Here is a 21,361-nt window from a genome sequence, read left to right on the forward strand (position 1 = left end):
GTCCAAGGCTGATCTCGAGACAGATGTTAAACCAGTGACTCAACGGTTGTCTAACCAAACATGCAAATAAGAGACTAATACCATGCACATTATTACCACATATAAATGCAAATTCTTGTTTCATCCTATAAGGTTGAATTTAATATCTTATACAAAATTGTATCATTTGACATCAGATAAAACAAGGAGGAATAACAATGTTCAAGGCAAAATATTGAGTGATACATATTCAAATATTGAAAAAGAACATGATTTAAATATCCTTGGCAGCATTCAGTTTCTGTTCCTTAGTCATTAACCCTGACGATAAGTTTTCAAACGTTAGCAGAAAAAAACAGAAAAATATTGGTGAAGGTTTGATAAAAATCCAAGGAATAAGAGTAATAAATTCTTAAATTGTGACATATTAAAGATCTCGAACAGCTCCTCATATATCATGTACATGTAATATAAATTCCATACATTCAAATTCTAAAATTGAACACGATGAATATTTAAAATTTGAATATTTTTCTTACAGAAACGGGTATGAAATTACGTGTCTGATGATACATCCACCCTGCAAATAAAATAACTGTCAATTTCATGAGAAAATTGAATTTTAAAAATCCCTATCACACGGCAGATGGAAGAGCTGTTCGTCCATGACGTCACAAATCAAAGCTTTGAAAATACATATTCACATTATTCTTTGACGGATTTTTATCCTACTATTACCAATTCTCTACTTTTCTGCTGTTATTGAAACCAACTTTAATATCAGGGTGAACATACTTTCCTGATTCTAACAAGAAATAAGGACAACATCAAGAAGCGGGCTTTTAATGTTACTTATGACTTATGATCCCCGATACATCAATTTTTGTTTCAAATCTGTCTTGAGCCAATCAAATGTGAGGATATCAGTAGTTAATAACAAATAGCTCATAACAGTGAAAAAAAAAATCATTTGTTTCATGCACTGCTCCCTAGGTTTCAAATCAGATGAACTTGCTTTTCAATGGATTGGTATTAAACCATAACAATTGGTCTACCACAAGTTTGGAGGTTGTATATTATAACGGTCAATATATCAAAGAATTTAATTAGTGCAGAATGTCTTGCTTACGTTGCTTATTACTGAGCAATTAATAATTTTCTACTACAATAATTTGACACATGATTTTTATCGATTCATACGTGTACAAACACCCAATGGTCAATTCATGGGATTCTGTTATTCATTTTATGACCGTTACCACACCTGGAATTTATCTTTCAAGGAAAAAAGGAAATACACTGAAGTGTGTGAAAGATTACAAAAAAGGGGGAATATGGAAAGACTTTGAAAGAAATAGCACCAGAGAAAATAAAGTTATAGCGTTTGAACTTTGAAAGATGATATGGGTTTAGATAACTTTCAAGTTGGATGAATGGAAACAAAGCTTCCAATATTGAAAATAAACTAAACTGAACTAAAGCAAAAATACCTTCAAAAGATTATAAAAAATCTATAGCAAAAGAGAGGAAAAAGTTTGTAGAATTTACACACCAGATAATAAAGCACAAAAAACAAGAATGCAAGATAAGTAATGTCTAGAAGATACACATTGCTTTGCAGTGACAAAATGGAACAAGAGATAAAAGTTAAAATTCTTGTTTAAGAACAAGATCTGCCTGTCATTTAATATCACAATGTCCTATCGTAACCATCAATAGACGCTGGAACCAGAAGAATGGACTCATGATGAAATAATTAAGAAACTCACACACATTCTGACACAGTGTTGAAACTTGAAATACAATCTTAAAGTTACTACTATTTGAGGTAGTAATGGAACATTGGCAACTATTTTTTTTAATCATGATAGGTAAATAACAAGGATAAGAACATAAAAATGAAGGATAATCTGGGACTTGGGCTAGGGTCTGATTGAACAAATTGTTTATCAAATATGATAAAAGGGTTCAGATTATAAACTTGTCTATCTGAGAGGAAGGACAAGAATAATATCTCTGATACAAAGGCATACTTCTTAGGTTTATTCCAAAATATGTGGATGTATACAAAGTGTTGAAGCGAAGATGAGCAAGTAGACATTGCCTATATTGAGGACACCCTACACACATGAAATAAGGCCAGGGAGCCGTTTCATAAAGCTGTTCGCAAGTTAAGAGTGACCATGACAAAAAACTTCCATTTGAGAACATTATACCCCAGTTTCCCTTCTCATCAATTCTCTTCTCCAAGTACGACAAACCCTAACTGCCCCAAGCAAGCAATTTAAGTATCAAAACACCTGTTTCTTGACGTCGGTCCGAAGATAACACAACAGCCCGGCATATATACAGTCACAGCAGGGGGCCACACGCGATGGGATGCATGCGCAGCGCTGAGTGCGGTCCCTAGCTGCAAAGCATGCCGTCATTTTTATTCGCTTACTTTCCTTATTTCGAGGTCGATTTTCTTCGTTCGAAATTGAAAATTGACTAACATTGGATTACTGAATACAATATGCATTTGAAAACGTGATTAAATATCGAATACAATAATTTCATTCCGAAGGTCCTACTACAGGCAGAGAAGTCTTACGTAATAGCACAGCTGTTGTTTATCTTTTTGTCCTTTGCTCAACGCTCATATACTGGCCTGTGGAGGTGAAAGTAGGTGGTTTCAGACCGCCTCGAAGTTCGCCAGTTCCAGGTATTCTCTGATCAGGAAATTTACCCCGATCAGAAAATACCAGGTATTTTGGCGGTCTGAAAGCAAACTACGCGTAATATCCCCGAAAGAAAATACCCGATAAATAGTAGGTACTTGGCGAAATTACGAGAACTTTCGCGGGGATTTTTCCAAGGTCGTGGGTATTTTGGCGGTCTGAAAGCAAATTACGGGAACTTTTAGCCCAGCGTGTCGTTGGGTGCGGCGCCGTGCATGGGTTGCTGCTGGGCTAGTGATTTTGAATTTCGCGCCTTGCTGCTTATCAGACCATACTGCGCATGCTCGTAACTTCAGGAACTTATCCCGAAGGGTATGTTTCAGGGCGGTGTGAATGCAGGAATAATTAATGGGTATTTTTCAGCCTAAAAAAGTTCTCGTAATTTAACGGGGATTCTTGTGATCGAGGCGGTTTGAAACCACCTATTGAGACAGCGGGGATTACCCCTGGATTACCTGGCCAAGCCCGGTTGATGAGGGCTTGGAAATGATTTTTGGGAGATCCCAAATGGAAAATGGGGTATAACACCGCAGTTTGCAATCTGAACTGCGGTCTTCCTCCAAACGGGGGTTTGACGTAATGCTTAAGAACAATTGGTGATCCTTTCTTACGCGCTAAATAATCACTAATGAACATGTAATGGTGAATATCATTTACCACAAGAAAGGATAACCAGTCGTTCTAAAAGTCATTATTAACTTATGAAACACCCACCTGGGCTCCGTAACACAAAGATTAGCGATCAATCGCTAAATGAACTGACCAATCAATATCAATGTTACACGCGCATTAGGGTTGAAATAGTGACCAGGGACCAATCAGTGCGGTTCTTTCATATTTGCAATTCATCGCAAACGTTTGTATTACGGAGCCCAGGATTCATTGTACAAAAGGCCAATGGGTACATCTGACTTGGACAAAGGAAATCCAATGCCCTACTAAATATGGCCAGGCCATCTATTCTTTTATCTTCATTACTGCTAGTGTCATTTTGAAGGTGTACTTATGATTGGTTGAAGTGTGCAAAATCAAAATTGTGAAATGTTAAACCAATGGCATTGCACAGATCTGATCACTACGACAATTAAACGAATAAGAGCCCTGGTGGCCCGCTCAACTCAATTCCTGATAATGATTAAACGGAATTTAGAGGAAAATTGAATTGAATATGGCAAATACAGTATGAGCACAGAACCAATCTTATGAATATGCATCTGACACTTGTCTACAATCTCTATGACCATACTACTATTATGAATCACTCGATGCATCTAATACATTGATAAGTTCTTTGAAGTCAGTCACAAACCACTGCGCTCCTTCCTGTACCTTAGATCTGATCTGATTCCCTCCAAACCCAATGAAGGCATCCTATATCAGAAGACAAAAAAACCACAAGTTTAACAATGTTCTAACAAATGGTAGCCAAATGAATCTTCTGAGGCCAAGTTCACCCTAAAAATTTTTTTAAATAAATATAGGAAAATGAACGATAACTTTGAAATTCTATCGCAACTGGATATAAATAAGAATGGTTATACCTTTATTATGATTTTCACCAATATTACGATTTTCACCAAAAAAATTAACATTAATGAAATTTTTACTTCTAATAATATGTGCCATGAATTTTATGTCATAAATTCTGAAAATCCAAATAAGGTTTTCAATCTTTATCTAACAACATGTTTGGACATTCTAAGTCACTATCATTTAATGTTTCTAATCAGGACATTCTAAGTCACTATCATTTAATGTTTCGTATCAGGATTGTTCATATTTAACTAGTATTAACCATTGCACAATTGAAATTATGTAGCAGCATATAGTGTTACTGATGCCAATATGAATCATTATGGCCCAAAGTCACAAAGGTGGTTTTGAAAACCATCGGTTGAACCCATGGCTCATGCAGATTTCCTGTATAAATTACGCCTAATCTATTGCATATAAAAATGAGTCCACTCTCCAAAACAGTGGACTCATGAATAAATTAGCACATTTAACATGGCAACAGACAATGGTATTACAAAAGCGCGCATCAGTATTGGAAATTTTTCAATATACGTAGAAAATAAGCGTAATTTATACAGAAAATCTGCATAAACCATGGGTTCAACCGGTGGTTGTACCACCTTTCGGGCCAAAGTGAACAATTAATGCAAGTTAGCATAGAAAATTAATATTGTGTTGAAAAGTTTAAATGAATGTACTTACAGCAGGAGGGACTGCTTCCATGTCTGTAGCTCCATCTCCTATCATGACAAGGTGTTTATAGCCAAACTTCTCCTTCAAGATAGACATCACCTTTGGCTTGCCTCCTGTACTACATGTTGGCTGGGACTCATCAAATGCCACATACTTCCCTATATAACAAAATAATAATCAGATATTCATACCCATTTATTCTTTCAGGTATACAATCAAGGCAAATTGTTCTTTATATATAGGTTTTTCTAGGAATGTTTGAATAATTTAAAGACAGTTCTGGCTTCTAGTTATTTGTTTGTAGTTTATCATGACAGTGCCATGCATGGACCAGTAATGGTCATTTGGTATAGAGACATTGCCTGCCTAGTCAAGGATTCTGCCAGTTACAAGATTGTTCCTGATTTGCTTTTTAGGTTGAACATACAATCTTGTTCAGTGGGTCCAAGGCAAAAATGACTTCGCATGTACGTATGTTTATCACAATTATATCATTCAAAAGCAAATGCATTATGAACAAAACACACAAAATTTGGAAGACCCACTAAACAAGCTGAATACAGAAACAATAATACATAAATAATTTATGATTGAAAAGGGAAGAAAAGCCTATGAAGATGAAAGAACTTATTGAAAAAGAAATTCTGTGATTTTTCATGTAGTGATATTTGAATCCTGATGCTCACCACACACATGTAATTCAAATAAATAGATAGATAGATAGATAAATAAATTCTATCTTGATGAAAATCTTGTTTTAAAGGCCTTAATTAAATTTCAACAAAATGGAATGATAAATTAGTAGGATACAGAAAAAATAACTAAAACAAACAAATTAATGAGGAAGTTAGTATAATACATGAATGAATAAACACATACATCAATAGTTGAATTACTGAATGAATAAAGAAAAAATAAAAGAATAGTTTACTTGCCATCATAGTCAAAGAGAAGTTTATTAGCATAGATGTTCTCTACTGGGATGTTGAGTTTCTCTGCAAAGCTTCTTACTATGCATGTAAATCCTCCTGTTACTAAATAGATAGCTGTTCCTCGCTCCTGAAGTTTGCTCACCAAATTCCTACAAAAATAATAACAACAAAAACATTAAAGATAAATTACCAGTTGTGGTAATGATCTCAAAATGAGTTTGAACAGAATCCAATAAAATTACCACCAAAGTGTTTGTATGTATAAATACAAAATATGTGGCAAATAGCTCTGGAAGAAAAGGCGTAATTTCTGAGAAATGAGCAAAATAAGCACGGAATTCCATCAAATGTCAGGTATTTTTCCAAGCAATATTAATTCACTGTCCCAAATATGCCTTTTTGTGTCAGTGATCATCAGAAATAAGCTGAAATTTCATGACTGATTTCACAAAGATAAGTTTCAATTCAATGTACCAGATCTAGATGTATGATAATATTTTGACAATAACCTTAAATTAAAAGACTTTCTCATGAAATAATTGATTGCTGCAACTATTGTCTTTTACCTTTAAGAGCGACAATGACAATAGGATTATGATACTATTTGTTTTCATTTTACAGTGAAGGAAGCAATAACACTTAATGTATGATTATTATTCCAAATATTTTGTAATCATTCCTTCCAAACCCCTTGTACTTTGCACATCCTGTTATTGTCTTTTTTTTTAAACATAAAATGGGGTTTGATTTTGTGTAACATTAAAGTGATTTATTAGAGACACTAAAAAGCAAAATGCAATACCTATTCAGCATTAACAGGGTATATACACTCACAAATATATTGGTGTATTCCTCTATTTTCAGGTTTATTTTATATTTAGAATGACTACACTTGCCATTAAAATAAATTTTGTTTTAGAATTTTTCAGATAATGTAGAATACCTGATTTGTGGTTTGTCAACATGTTGTCGAGTGACCTTATACCGACATTGATATTGACAAATGTTTTCAATGTTTGAGAAATATTGACATGCATGCACCCATATCGACATGACAACTTGAAATGGTTCACGAACCACAAGCCTTGCCTGATTTCGCGATCTATAGAATATGCCATATGATCTTTTGGTAAATTGCCAATTGGTCTACTGCCAATTTTTCCACTCACCACATGGTCTAATCATGGAGCTACTAGCTCCATTGCCTAATTTCAATTAGTCTAATGCCATTCCGTCCATCAACATTTCGTCTAACAACCATTTGGTCCAATAATCATTTGGTCCAATCATCACTTTGTCTAATCACCATTTCGTAGATGACCATTTCGTCTCTTAACCAGTTGCAAAAAGAAGCTGCTGAAAACTGCTTATCTAATAAAAGAGAGCCAATGGAGTAAATTAGAAAGTCAATAGGGGCCTAAGCTTTCGATCCTAGCAGAATCTTCGTCGGAGGCAAAAACAAAAAACAGTTGGTCTAATATCCATTTCAATTTCATTCATTTTGCACAATTAACACTTAGTCCAATCAAACCAATTGGTATATGGACTAACTGGCTAATGGCTATTGGACCAATTGGTTATTAGATGAAATGGTGAGTGGACAAATTGGCAATTAGACCATGTGGATTGTGGACGAATTGATTGTAGACACACATGTGGTATTACCAAAGGATCATTTGTACAAAGGGTAAACACAATTGATGAAGAAATAAAGAAATAAGAGCAATTTGAACAAAAACTTGACCTTTTGAACCCAAGATGACATTTGACACCATCATCCTATATAACATACCTGTGGTATTACCCAAGGATAATTTGTACCAAGTGTGATCAAAATTGATGCAGAAATAAAAAGAAATGAGAACAAGTTTAACAAAACAAAAAGGATGAACATGACCTCATATCATTTGACCTTTCGATGCCTAGATGACATTTGACCCCATCATTCTCATGCCAGGGTCAAATTTCATATTACCCAAGGATCAAGCGAGTTGAACAAATACTTCAAAAAAGGATGATCATGACCTCATATCATTTGACCTTTTGACCTCTAGATGACCTTTGATTTGAACCTATAATTCTGATTACTCAAGGATCATAAAAACAAGTATGAACATAATTAATAGGCCTACACAAATTAAGAAATGAGAGCAATTTGAACAAAAGATTTAACATTTTGGAACAGACTAGTGGACTAAACAGACCAACGGACTAACAGGAAAAGTAATTACTAGGTCTCTCCCAAACTTCATTCAGGCGAGACAAAAAAAGGAGTGTGAAGCTTACATGTACATGAAAAGTTAGAAGCATTAACTTTATCCAAATAAATATTTGCAATTATAACATTTATTCAGCCTAGCAGTGCATTAAATCAATAAAGAATGCATGCAAGCAGCATGGCAGCAGAAATATGTCAGTATATTTTTAAAAGTAAGACATTATAAAAGTGAGTGAAACTGAAAGAACTGCAAATTAATTCAAGTTTCTTTTCAAAACTATTTGACAATATTTGTTTTGATAATTGATATCCTTACGGTATTTCCTTGGTGAATTTGATAGGAGATTGCTGAATAAACTTCTCCATCAATTCTCTACTAGGATTGATCAGGTTCAGTCTGGCTTCTAAGGTTTCTTTATAGCTCATCTGACCTCCCATAGCTTGCTTTGTTCTAAAAGGAATGATAATAATCATTGAATTGAATTGAATTTATTCAAACCAGTCAAAGGAGAACAAAGTACAAACAAAATAAATGGTTAGATTATAAAGAACTGAATCAAATGACAGGTTTGGGACCCCAAAGAAGCACAGCTTGTAATCAGGGGCCCCTGCATATGATATTTTACTCAAACATGGAATAACTATAAGAAAAAAAAAAGAAAAAAATCACAACAGGAACATTACCCACACGCAAGCATACACACACTCACACAGACAAACACACCCATTCACACTCCAAACATGTCACCCCAGGTGCAACTAACAACTGATCTTAAATTCATCAAGTAGGTATTTATGACATAATTTCTTAAACCGAGACAGGGTACTGCTACTTCTTATATCAGCAGGACACATATTCCATTCTTTAACGCAAATTGTTCTGAAGGATTTCAATGTAACATTAATTCTAGCAAAGGGTTGGTGAATATGATGTCTCTGACGTGTGTTATAATTATGAATCTTAGAATTAACCACAAAAGTTTCTTGTAAAAAATATTGTTATCCGATAGTGGCGCCTCAGGTTGCACTGTGTGAGAGCTCTCCAGCCTTTTAATTTTTGCTATTTCTGTTTATCCTGAAGATACATCTTCTATACCAATCTGACCTTTTTGTTGTATAATTGTAAGTTTAAAACAGGTTTTTCCCCAATACACAATTATCAGAATCCCTTGCTAGTAATATCTACTGAAATCTCACTTATGCATGACTCAATTAATCAACCAACTGTTTCTCATTTATATGTGAATAATTTTTTTAAGTGTATATACAATCTTCAAATGTAAATAATAATCAATGTAAACATTGCACAATTAGTCTTCGGACTACAGCATTGTATTCTGTTTTATATCTAATAAACCGAATTGAATTGAATTGAAAAAGAACAATGCAGGGATTGGTATTGTCGGAAAGTGGAATTTTCATTTAGGTTACTCGAGAAGAATGTGCCTAATTTGCATATTATTTTTGTACAGGTGTTTGGAATTCTCTTGATCGGCCGGATCACTAGATAGGGTTAGGATGATCGATGTATGTACACTCGAAAAATATAATTCTAGTTATTTTCTAATCCTTGTTATGTAATTTACAGATTTAAGGATTTGTTTTCTCGTAATATTGAGTGAAAACAATATATATACTTGTATCTTTTTCATATTGGCTGTTTCAAAGTTTAACAAATCCTTAGCGGAATGATATTTTTTGGGGTGGTTCCGTGACCCCACTGCTTGTTGGCATTTTACGTTAGGTAGATTATTGCACGTCCTGGTTCTGGTGCAGGTCGGACTGCAATCGAAGCAGGCCTGGGAAAGGGCTGATGTAAGTGTCGTTTTATCTTATTTTTGCATAGAATTACAGTAAAATGTAATTAATTTAATAACTAATCGTTTCTATACTATCATGGACAAAATTTTGAGAAAAGAATGACTTGTTTTAAGATTGAATTTAGTCACTTTTACTTTCATGACTTTAGCAAAGCAAGTGTATCTCGGTCAAGTTCAAAGACGAGTTGTAACTTACAAATTATGAGGATATTTACTGGTTTACTTTTTGTGCTAGACATTGTTGGGAATAATGAATATAAGTAATACTTGATATTTGAAAGGTCAGAAATTTAGGATTACTTGTTGAATTGAAGAGAAAGTTTTAGTAGATTATTTAAAAGATAACATAGAGGGCGTTCTATAGTAAACATTGTATTTCAAGATGGCGGCGCCCATGGTAAGGTATGCTTCTAGCTGACCTCGTTATATTATATGATGTGATGATTTCTGATTATGGTTCTGAACTAAGAAGTTAGATCTATGACTTCTTTGCTTACACAGATTGTTTGTAGACTTAAATTACTCTTTTAATTGCAGTATCAGATGGGTAAACTGTAATAGAGAATGGTTGTGTTAAGCTCAATAGACAGAAATATGCAGTTTGACTCCGTTCGATAGAGCTACTTGCTCTATCAAGTACTTGGGTCTTGATCAAAACTTTGGAATTAATGAACATAGTTTTTACTAATTGGATTATTTATTTGTGCAAAAGAAAACAGATATTTGTGAGTATATCATTACCAATGATTATCCACACTGAAAGTAGTAGAATTGTTTGAGAATTTTAAATATTAATTCAGGGAATTCTAAGCAATTTTATCATGAGTTGGAGTTATGATTATCTTATGGTTATGATTGTTGCTTTCTTTAATTATAGCTGGTCCGACTCATTTGATCCTCCTCGAGTCTTGAGATTTCGAATAATGGTAGAAGCTGCTACTCCTTTGTGGTATCCTGGGTGATGTGTAACCACCAGTAGCCTCTGACTTTGGGTAGGCATTAATTACATGGACTCTTCTATTTCTGTGTATAAATGATTCATTTTAATAGAATATCGTGATGTATACAGTGTATGATGCATTCTTATGTCATCTGACTAAATATGAGTAATATGCTTATTACAACTACTAAATAGTTTTGAGATGATAGCTACAACGATAATATTTACAAGCTGTTTTTGAGGAATGCATGTATTTTATCATTTCAGTAAATGATAGAGATGAATACACCCCACTTTCAATATCAATATTTTGCCATGTATCCAATATCTGCAGTCTATTATGTACATTGTGTGATGCAAGTGCTAATGACATGTTTTTGAAATGGTGTTATTGATAATCTTATTTCATTTCTGTCATTGCAGGGTTGTTGATTTGTTACTCCTTTCATTTTGTTGGTTTTGGCAAACCTCAATAAAGTCAAAGAAGCTCAGATCTGGTGTCCCGTAGCATCTGTAAAGTTTGCTCCGTTACGGTCTTAATTGGCTAACTCAACCCACCCCCCAACAGTATTTATACATGAAAATAACACAATTCAGCGAGATCATTTCATTGAATGGTAACATATTCAACTGCAAAAAAAGCGGGGAACTTGGAGCCAGATAATTTGAATTATATCTTATAGCTTTCTTTTGAAGAACTTGTAGTTTACGTACATGAGTCCTATATGTATTCCCCCAAGCAATATTGCAATACATTAAATGTGGCACAATTAGTGCATTATAAACCAATGTTCGTTGAGGTAAGAAATATCATGAATTAATTTTGTGAATGAAATGTACACGATATTGGTATTCTTTGTTCATTCCAAAATACAGTGTCAATTGCAGCAGTGCTGACTTTGAAAATAACTTGGATGACTAATTTTCCTAAAAGGGAGAGGAAAGAAACAACAACATTCATTTGGTAATAAAACATGGTGACCTCAAACTTGTTATTCTTTTCATATTATTTGTGATATCAAATAACAATCTTATATAATTTGTATAAAGTATTCTTAAAATACTGAAAAAAGTATCAATTCTTATCCAAGCTTATAAATCTACAATGACCATTAACCTTGAACCAGTAACCATTTATACTCATCCAATTTCTGATACCTGTTAGCATATATCCAAATGTAACATAATAGTAATACAGACTTATAACTTCAACACAATCTTCAAACTTTAGTATATTAACTTTTGCTTAGATTTTTAAAAATTTGATATGAGTTTTGACCCCAAAATGATATTTGACCTTCACCTACTTACTTAAAATTTCATTAAACTATTTGCAAATAATTGATAACCATTAAGTTTTATGCAATATATCATGAAGATTTTAAATCACAACCTAAAAAGTAATTTGCAATAGGGAAGGAGAGGGAGATTAATCTATAGGAAAAAATTATCTCTCTCACTCATTCTATCTCTTTGTTCAATGTGGATATTACTCTGTTACTATACTAGTCAAAAATTTGTTCAGCAATTTCACATTTCAAATAATGATAATGATACTTTTTGAATTATTTGTAAATTCCATCACTACAAACAGCTTTTTCATCCAAACACTTAACAGAATCTAGTAAATGCATCCTGTCTTTATATGGAGCGGATCGATTTGCTAAAAAAAGTCTGTGAAAAGTACTGGAAACCAATACAGCTGTTCTGTATTTGTTAAATCTTCCTTTCCCATCCCCAACATTCTATTTGTTGACCGGAAAGACTCAGATGAGTTTTGTTTGCTCGTTAAGACAATGGTGAATTATAGCATTATTTACAGAATGTCTAGGGTTATTCAACTCAATTCTACTCTGGATGATGGACAGTACCCGACTACCTGTTAGTGTTACTCAGTAACAGTAAAAAAAAAAACAATACTAGTATTAACCAATTCCCCATGAAAGCTGACTTTGTTATATGCAAGTACTTACAGATCTTTTACAGCTTCACCAACCCCACAGTATGCAGCAAGCTCATCAATTGATTCATCTTGAATGAGAGTACTATCAACATCAAAGCAAACTGCATCACACGATTGGAAGATTTTCATTGTCTCCTCAAGAGTTGCCATGGTGAATATTGCTGGTGGAGATAGGGAGAAAGAAAACTATATTTTATTTCAGATATTTCTGATAAAGCTGGCAGCTGGCATGCATTGACAGGTCTTGTCTCAGCCTCTGCATCATTTTAAATTCAGCCCTCAATTATCCAGAAAGAAAGAAAAAAAAATAGACATATATGTTATACACAGGAAGGAATGAAAGACAGGAAAGTAAAAAAAAGGGAAGGAAGTAAAAAAAAGGGAAGGAAAGAAAGAAAGAGCAAAGGAAAGAAAGAAAGAGCGAAGGAAAGCAAGAATGAAAGAAAGGATTGAAGAAAGGAATGAAGACAGAAGAAAATAAAGGAAAAAAAAAAAGGGGGGAGGGAGGAACGAAGGAAAGGAGAAAAGAAAGAAGAAAAAAAGAAAGAAAGAAAGAAAGAAAAGAAAATTTGAAGCAATAGAAAAAAAAAAAGAACTGACAGAAGGAATGAAAGAAAGAATTAAATTAAGGATGGAAGAAAAGAAACAAGAAAAGAAAGAGGCGAGAAAGGAGGACAGAAAGATAGATCTAGATGAAAATAAATAAATAAACACAAAGTAAAAAAAAATCCCAAATAATTCTGACAAATGTTTTAATCCTGGGGTTTTAATGGAACATTGTAAAAATATCATATTTTGAAAATAGAAACCAAAAATGCTTTTGATCTAGAAATGGGTAAAATTTCAAAATGAAACATTGTCTTGACAAACCTGAAAACTGGATGAATGAATTACGTCACATACTTTAAACACCATAAAAATATTTCAAAAATATCAATTTGCGATACCAAATTTTTTTTAAGTACATTTGATCGGGATCCTACAAAGAGTCTGTGAATAGAAAATTAGCAGTTTTGGGGCCTTATGATAGTCGATTCAAGAGCAAATGTTTTATTTCATTATTCATGCATAGACGACCTAATTAATTCATTAAATAAAAAATCTTATTTACCAGGCATAGACATAGTCCATACAGCCTTGTAGATTTTATCGCACTACCGTGCAACTTTTGCGGCGCTCGCGCAATTGAAATTCCAGGGGGCGGAATCGGTGCCCCCCCCCAAACAGCTTGCAGCCGTCTGTTTCGAGGAGTTTTTAAACATTTTAAATTTTTTTTCAATTTCTCCTCGTACACAGACGGCTCGCTATCGTGCAGCCACCATTAGGGGGTTAACAGGGTTGTAATAAAAAACGTTTTTTATAAAAAAAAAAAAAATAAAACGTTTTTTATTGTTTTAAATCGTTTTAAAACGTTTTTTTCAACGAATGATGCAATTTTCTGTAAATCAATGAAACTATACACTAAATGACACTAAATAGAGTATGATTTAAGCTCTTGATGTTTTAAATAAGAGATGACCACTATTTTGTTAATGAATTTCCAACAGAAGAATTTAAAGAAACAAAAGGATTTAAAAAAATCGTAGGCCTATAAAATGTTTTTTAACCCTAATGAGACGTGGGGGGGGGGCTGCTTCAGCCCTCCCTCGTAATTTTTCGCGATAAATCCACTGCGCAAATTTTTTTTAATGCGTCACTCACAGACTTTCCTTTTTTTAGTCTAACGCAACTTATGAGACCAAAATCGCGACCCCCTGGTATGCGGTTCCGAAATCACGCAACATTTTGTAAGTTCATGGAGACCCAAAATTGCCCAAATCCAATGCAAATACTGTTTTTAGCCAAAATTCATAAATGTGTCATTATTTTTCCTTTTATCGATTAAAACAATTAATTTCTCCTTGTTTATGGTAAAAATATATTCCCTATTTCCTATTTTTAGATTATGCCATGGGTAATGCGCGTGCCAATTTTCGTTGTGATCCCGCGATCGAGGGGCCCAGATCATAAGGGGGAGGGGGGCCTTCAGTCTTCTTATGAAATGAAATAGCCCAGTCTATTTAGGTTACCGGTAATGTTTTTTTAACTTTTTTTTTTTTCTTACGTATAGATTTTTAAAACTTTTTTTTATTACTAATAGAAATTTTGGCAATAATTTTCCAATCATTAACAATAAGTACAAATAATGATACAGATACAAATTTTGGCAAGAACTCACATTGGGTTTATACATGAAATCACGTTTTTGAGCAATTCGGGATCTGATAATATGCACTTGTGGTGTGTATACATGTATCATAACCGCACACCAATGCATGCATCCGAAAAATAGTCTAGAACGATATGTCGTGGCCCTGTCGTGTTTATGGATTTATCATAGAAAGTTTTAGGGGGCCATTAAGGTCCCCTGGAATTGTTAGGGTTAAGGTTTGCTAGCTAGCTGATTATCTTACACTATTTAAAGTACTTTTCTTCATCTTTACAAAGCACAAAGTTTTACCGCTTTTGTGTGTACAGTGTACCTCAAGAGTATGATGTCAGGTTTACAGTCTATTTGTAAAATATTATTGTGCTTGTGCACCACTTCCATTTCATTCAAGTACTTCTTTAACATGTATTTGAGCTCATTTGAAAATAGTGTTTCTTTCCCTGTCCAAAAAGTGAGCACAACACTCAGATGTTTGTTAAAATGATAATATTCTTAATGTGGATTGGATCATTGATGTGCACAATTGAACAGGGAGAAGAGGAACAAGACAAAGCAATGGAGAAAGAAAGAATAAAGGGGGAAAGAGGAGAAAAGGAGTGGTGTGTGTTGAAAAAGAGTTTTAGTTGGAAGGAAATAATACACCTCTTAATAAAAAATGGTATTAAAAAAACACTCATCTAAAATCACATCCATGCAAATTTATAACACACAAAAAGTCTATGCGGTGTTTAAAAACACGTTAAAAAAAAAAAAAAAACAGGTGTTTTAAAACGCGTTTTAAAACATGTTTTAAAACACACCGTTTAAAACGCGCCAACCCTGGGGGTTAACAATGCAAAATCCCCCGACGGGGCTTATCGATTTTTGTGTTTATTTCATAAAAATACTGTACATAAAAAGAACTGTACCAAAATAAAGATTATTCCGTTTTGGCCTGAAATGCACCTAAATGGGGAAAAATAAGTTAAAAGGGGAAAAAACAGTGACTTACTTCGGCTGTCGCGCAACTTCACTTCCCTGTTTTATCCAACTTAATACATAAACATATGGCCATTGAGTCCCCTGTACAGTGTACAGATCGAGCTAGAACTTTGGTCTCTGTATTTGGTGAGTGGAGCCAACGGAGTTCAGCGGAACAACCAACATGACACAGACCGAAGCTTTTGGTCTACCCCCCCCCCCCCCCCCCGGCTGTGCACTCACACGTATTGCGAGGTTAGTATACCAACATCGCACCATGAACCGCATTTGGCAGTGGATTTCTAACTAGTGGGTCGCGCGTGCTGGGATCTTACTTCTGGTGTCCACAACACACAACTTCTATGGCTTGATTTTTCTGTGCGCAACGGCATGTAATGAACCCTTGAGTGGGCTGTGAGATGGTTCCAAATTAAGTTTAACTTTACTGTTTTGTAAAATAAGTTTGACAAGATGATCTATTCTTCTAACGTTAGTCATACTCATGGACATAGACCACTCGTTAACTGCACACATCCTGCCTGTGGGGAATCTACAGGTAGGACTATGGTATGCCAATGCTGTACATAGCACACTTTAAAAAATCCTTAAAATATCACTTTTGTGACCAAAATTACTAATTTCCATACAGTTGCATTTTATTTTCATTAGTAACTTGGGAATAATTTTCATATTCACCAGAGCGCTCAAAAACTTGAATTTTGGGCATGTTTTTGTGTACGCCCTCTATTGGTGGAATGTAATATGGCAAGAAAATTTTCATTTTTCAATCTCTATTTTTAATTAAGAAAAATAATTTAAAGAATCAAATTTACATAAGAGCCAAGTTATATGATCAATAGCTGTATTGGAAACTGACAGTGTAAGAAAATCAAGCATTTGTCCCATAGAAAAAGAGAAAATAAGCCAAAATTGCCACCCTTATTTTGCCACACATGGAGATGTAAATGTAACTGAGAACAAGGTTATATCATAACCTTGTTCATTGAATGAGTGGACATAGACTAGAGTGGCGGCACATGTCTATTACTTTAATTCGGGTGCATTACTCTTAACAGGTGAGATAAGTTAGATAGACCCCCCTATTCATTTAAAAAATCTGACTCAGATTCTGAGTCACAGCAACTCGTGCTCGTGGAAAAAAATCTGTTGAATTTCTTCTTCTTCCTCCGTTAGCTTCGGAGATCAGCAGAGAGATCCTGCACAAATAGTACATGTAACTTAGTATGTATTATAAGAGAGGTCATGTCTGCGCACACGCGTATCTGCACGATTCTAGTAAAAGAAGATACGCAATGAGCACGAACTTACACATGCAATACATAGACAGGTATTCATTCCGACTCAAAATGGTGGAAAAATAATAAATTTAGGGCATTTCATGTGCAGCCTTTCTCATCAAAATACCCGAATCGTGTGCAAAGTGAATGAGTGCGCAGACATGGGGTAGGGCCTTCCCCTTTTTTTTCAATCTGAAATGACTGCCCAAGGTTTTTTCCAAGAAAATCCTATATTTTCTTTCATTTTTAATGAGAAATTTGGTACACTTAATCTTAATAATATTATTAAAAGGAACATTATTAATTGAAAAATTTTGTGAAATAAGAAGAAATTCATGTTAAATCTTAACTCAAATTGTTAGGTGCGCAGACTTGGGGCCCACCATCATACTAGTACTACTACTAGCTAGTAGGGTGTCTGGAGAAAAAAATTATTTTTCTTATTTTCAAGAAACTATCACATTTTCTTTGTGAATTTGAAGAGAAATGACCTTCAGACTGACAGAAATGTAACATTTTTGAAAAAAATCAAATTATTGGCTGCAAAAAAGAAGAATGAAATTAGCCTAAATTAGGTCAAATTTCAGCATTTCTCTGCCATAGACTGTGTAGTTAAGAAATGGACACACACAAGTCCGAATTTTTAGCTTCCGAGAGCTGTTATGAATTTATTATTAATGCCAAAAACTTGTCCATAAAGATTCCAATAGGATTTTTTATGCTCTTTCTGAATTCTGATGGTATGATTTTTATAAAGATTTAGAAACCAGATCACAATGAAAAATTGTGACAAAGTGAAAAAATTGTGCAAAACAGACATTTCATTTTCCCATAGAAAACGCATGGGGAAATGGCAATCTCAACACACACACAAATAAGGGTTTGCAATTTATCTCTAAAAAATGATCATATAAACTTGTCCTTACTGTCAAAAGAAGCCCTGAATTTTCTCTTTCTAACATGCCAAACACAAGATAATAATCAATTCAGATCACATTTTTCTAGCAGCCTGAACTTTCCGAAAAAAATGTGCCATATTTTCCCTTAGCCTAGGCTAAATCAGCCCGTTTTATGCCGACACTTTTCAGTGTGGCTTCAGACACCCTAATATGGCAGTGTATCCTATTGCCGGACACCTTTATTTCAGTGCTTTAAAAATGACAACTAGAGGAAATACAATTAAGAAAAATTCACACTTGCTATTCCAAATATTATTATGAAAATTATGATATGAATAGGCCTAGGCCTATGATAAAATTATTTTATATTTATACCAACCATTTTCTTTGCATCGCACTTGCCACATACGGTACCCCTCCACGAAAAACAATTATTTTCGTGTGCAACAAATTACATCATGATTCCGGACGCGCGCGCCGGACGGGTAAAGATATCCTTGATTATAAAAATAATGATGTAAGACTAAGATTTCAAGTGTAGGTTGAATTTCAGGCAACAAAATTGGCTATATGTGGCCTGTGGGACTAGGCCTAACATAGACAGGAATAACCGTCGTTTCTGGGGATTTATTCAACAATTTCTGACATTTTACTGTAATCCCCATTAACCGACGGTAGGGTATACGTGTGGGCTCGCATGTTTTCTCATTCCCACCCTTTTGTCAATTCACAGTCCAAAGTTTGATGTAATTTTACACATCGAATTTACAATCTAAGGATGTATAGCCATCAAACTTTTAAACCATGATATTTAGTGAAGACAATATTTTAAACGATATAGTATTATAGATTAAAAGGCATGAAAAATTATACTTTACCGATGTTTAATTGGGTTGAACACGATCAAAATAGTCAATATGGCAGCCAAACTGTGAAATATTTACAAACGAACGGAGAGGGCGTCAACAATCACGAATGTGATATCGATATTGCTTTCGATATTATACGATCTGCTCCTTATGCGAGCGAAACCGCTACGATCACAAGTAGCAGACGACAATCAAACGATCACTTTAGTTCAAGCAGCATAAACGAAAGGCCTGCATGATGGATGCTGTAGCCAAGGGGATATTCGGGGAACACTTCACTCTCAAGCCTGACCAGCGGGAAGCGCTACAGTGTTTGGAGGACGGGAGAGACCTGTGGGTCCAGCTCCCCACTGGACATGGAAAGTCGGCGATTTTCACCGTCTTTCCGATATGGAAATCAAAGGTTATTAATTTTTTAATAGGCCTACTTTATTATAAAATATTGGGAAAATGATAACTACCGTAGTATTAACTTTGACATTCAAAATGCAGCTTTCATCGTTTAGACCCAGATCTAGGTTTGTGGATCACTTAAATTCAAGCAGTATAAACATATGGCCTATTTATACTACATAATCGTTTCAATTGAATATCAAATGGCACTAAAACACTTATATGATGCTATATCTGCATACTAGTCTAACACTGAACATAAAATGAGTGAAAAAATGATTTTAACAGAAAATATTTTTATAGGTTAGAAGTTCCCATAGACCACTACTCCAACTGACCAGACATACAGTCCCAGTTAAATCAAATACACAATTTATTACGTTTATTTACACCTTATTCTTTCTATTCTTCTTTCATTTTACACTATTTATTTTGTGTTGGGCTATTCTGATGACTGGCCACATTGAATGCATTTGTTTATTTCAATGTTTTTAAATCTTTTCTATGTGAACACTGACTGAAATTAAGTATAACGTCGATTATTGCAATCCACACAGTCAAGTCCTGGATCTTCTCGTATAGGCCTATACGTTCAAATCGCTGTACAGAGTTGCTATGATTGTCGTCTCAGGGGGATATGAGTCAATTTTGAAAAGACATTTCCAACATCTTTATACCTATCATATTTAAATGTCTGATTAAGAAACCTTCAAACACCCCCCCCCCCCAAAAAAAAAAGGGGGAACAAACTCTAAGAAATGATGTTAAAATTCTGCAATAGCTATCTATTCAAAGTGTTATTTGAGGGCTCCAATTATAGGCTTTATCATCGAACCATTCAAATTTGAAGGAAAGGGGAGTGTCTCCTTTGCGTCGCTATTATCACCACAATAGAGGCTATACTGCTTGTTTAAGACGACTCGTAATATTAGATCCATATTGACCTTTATACTCTCATGTAGGACCTTTAGGTCTAACTATTCTAAAAACGCAAAACTTTAAAGACAATCAGACCAATTAATGCTACACAGAGTGAACGCCAATTCAGATCCACCCAATCGGCTGGCAAGAAAAAAAAGGAGAGAAAGAGAAAGGAAGAAAGAAAGTGGGGTTAAAGAAGAATTATTGTCGACCTATGTTATAATGATAATAATAATGGATGTGTAATGCGCCAAATCCACTCGGCAGGGTGCCCGAGGCGCAGTGAAAGAAAGAAAAACACAGAGAGAAAAATACAAAGTATGTTATAATATATGAAATTATATTACGTGTATTTTTATTTCAGAACTATTTATGAAACATAATTTGCTTAAATGTTAGTCCCTACTGGTGCTTGCGTTGTCTGTTTGATGAGATAAATAATCCTGTTTAAGGAGATTAAATGGTTCTAAATCATCCCGTTTCCAAGTCCATAAATATACACCAAATATATTTCCTTGTATTCGGATTTTTCAAAATTATTGTATGTAGTGACATTGATTTTTTTTAATGACTACTACATTTGCCGCATTTAAGGTCTAAATATAAAACATTTCCAGTCCGTGCTTACGTTGACATTAGTGCATTGGCCATACAGTGGCGTACCGTGTGTCACGGCATGGGGGGACCAGCAAAAAAAAATGAGTATACTAATAGAGGCATTTTAAGGGCAGTGCCATTAAACGGATATGTATATTACTGATAAAAAATAATGCGAGCGCCAAGCGCGAGCTGAAAATCTTTGATATTCAGACCTAAAAAGGGACACAAGCATTTTTTTGTAATTATGATACGTGCCCGTCTCGCTAAACAATGCAAAACTGCTGAAATGTTTGTATTTATTGACCCCAAACAGGGACATTTTAAGGACAATAGGCCTATTCTAGGAATCCATATCCATGTACATATCTCAAAAGCTACGTTTCTCTTCCCTTCTCCCTCTTTTTCTCCTTTTCCCGTTTTTTAAATATTTTT

The 21,361-nt window shown here is 34.5% G+C and overlaps 1 protein-coding gene across 3 annotated transcripts; it reads right to left on the minus strand.

Annotated features, from left to right (window-relative positions):
• Nucleotides 1-106: 106 nt before the first annotated feature.
• Nucleotides 107-19,103, minus strand: LOC129255008 (phosphoserine phosphatase-like). Of its 3 annotated transcripts, none has more exons than XM_064107306.1 (6): nucleotides 19,025-19,103; nucleotides 12,791-12,941; nucleotides 8,374-8,508; nucleotides 5,843-5,988; nucleotides 4,917-5,065; nucleotides 107-4,070 (listed from the first exon to the last, which is right to left on the minus strand). In XM_064107306.1, the coding sequence occupies exons 2-6, from the start codon at nucleotides 12,928-12,930 to the stop codon at nucleotides 3,951-3,953; spliced, it is 690 nt and encodes a 229-aa protein (XP_063963376.1). In that variant the 5' UTR covers nucleotides 12,931-12,941; nucleotides 19,025-19,103; the 3' UTR covers nucleotides 107-3,950. The 3 variants fall into 3 exon arrangements, with proteins under 3 accessions (XP_063963376.1, XP_063963370.1, XP_063963383.1); XM_064107300.1 differs by lacking the exon at nucleotides 19,025-19,103 and adding an exon at nucleotides 18,526-18,729; XM_064107313.1 differs by lacking the exon at nucleotides 19,025-19,103 and adding an exon at nucleotides 18,174-18,348.
• Between the last annotated feature and the right edge of the window lie 2,258 nt (nucleotides 19,104-21,361).

This window comes from Lytechinus pictus, chromosome 2, assembly GCF_037042905.1.
Source record: "Lytechinus pictus isolate F3 Inbred chromosome 2, Lp3.0, whole genome shotgun sequence".
Lineage (NCBI taxonomy): Eukaryota > Metazoa > Echinodermata > Echinoidea > Temnopleuroida > Toxopneustidae > Lytechinus > Lytechinus pictus.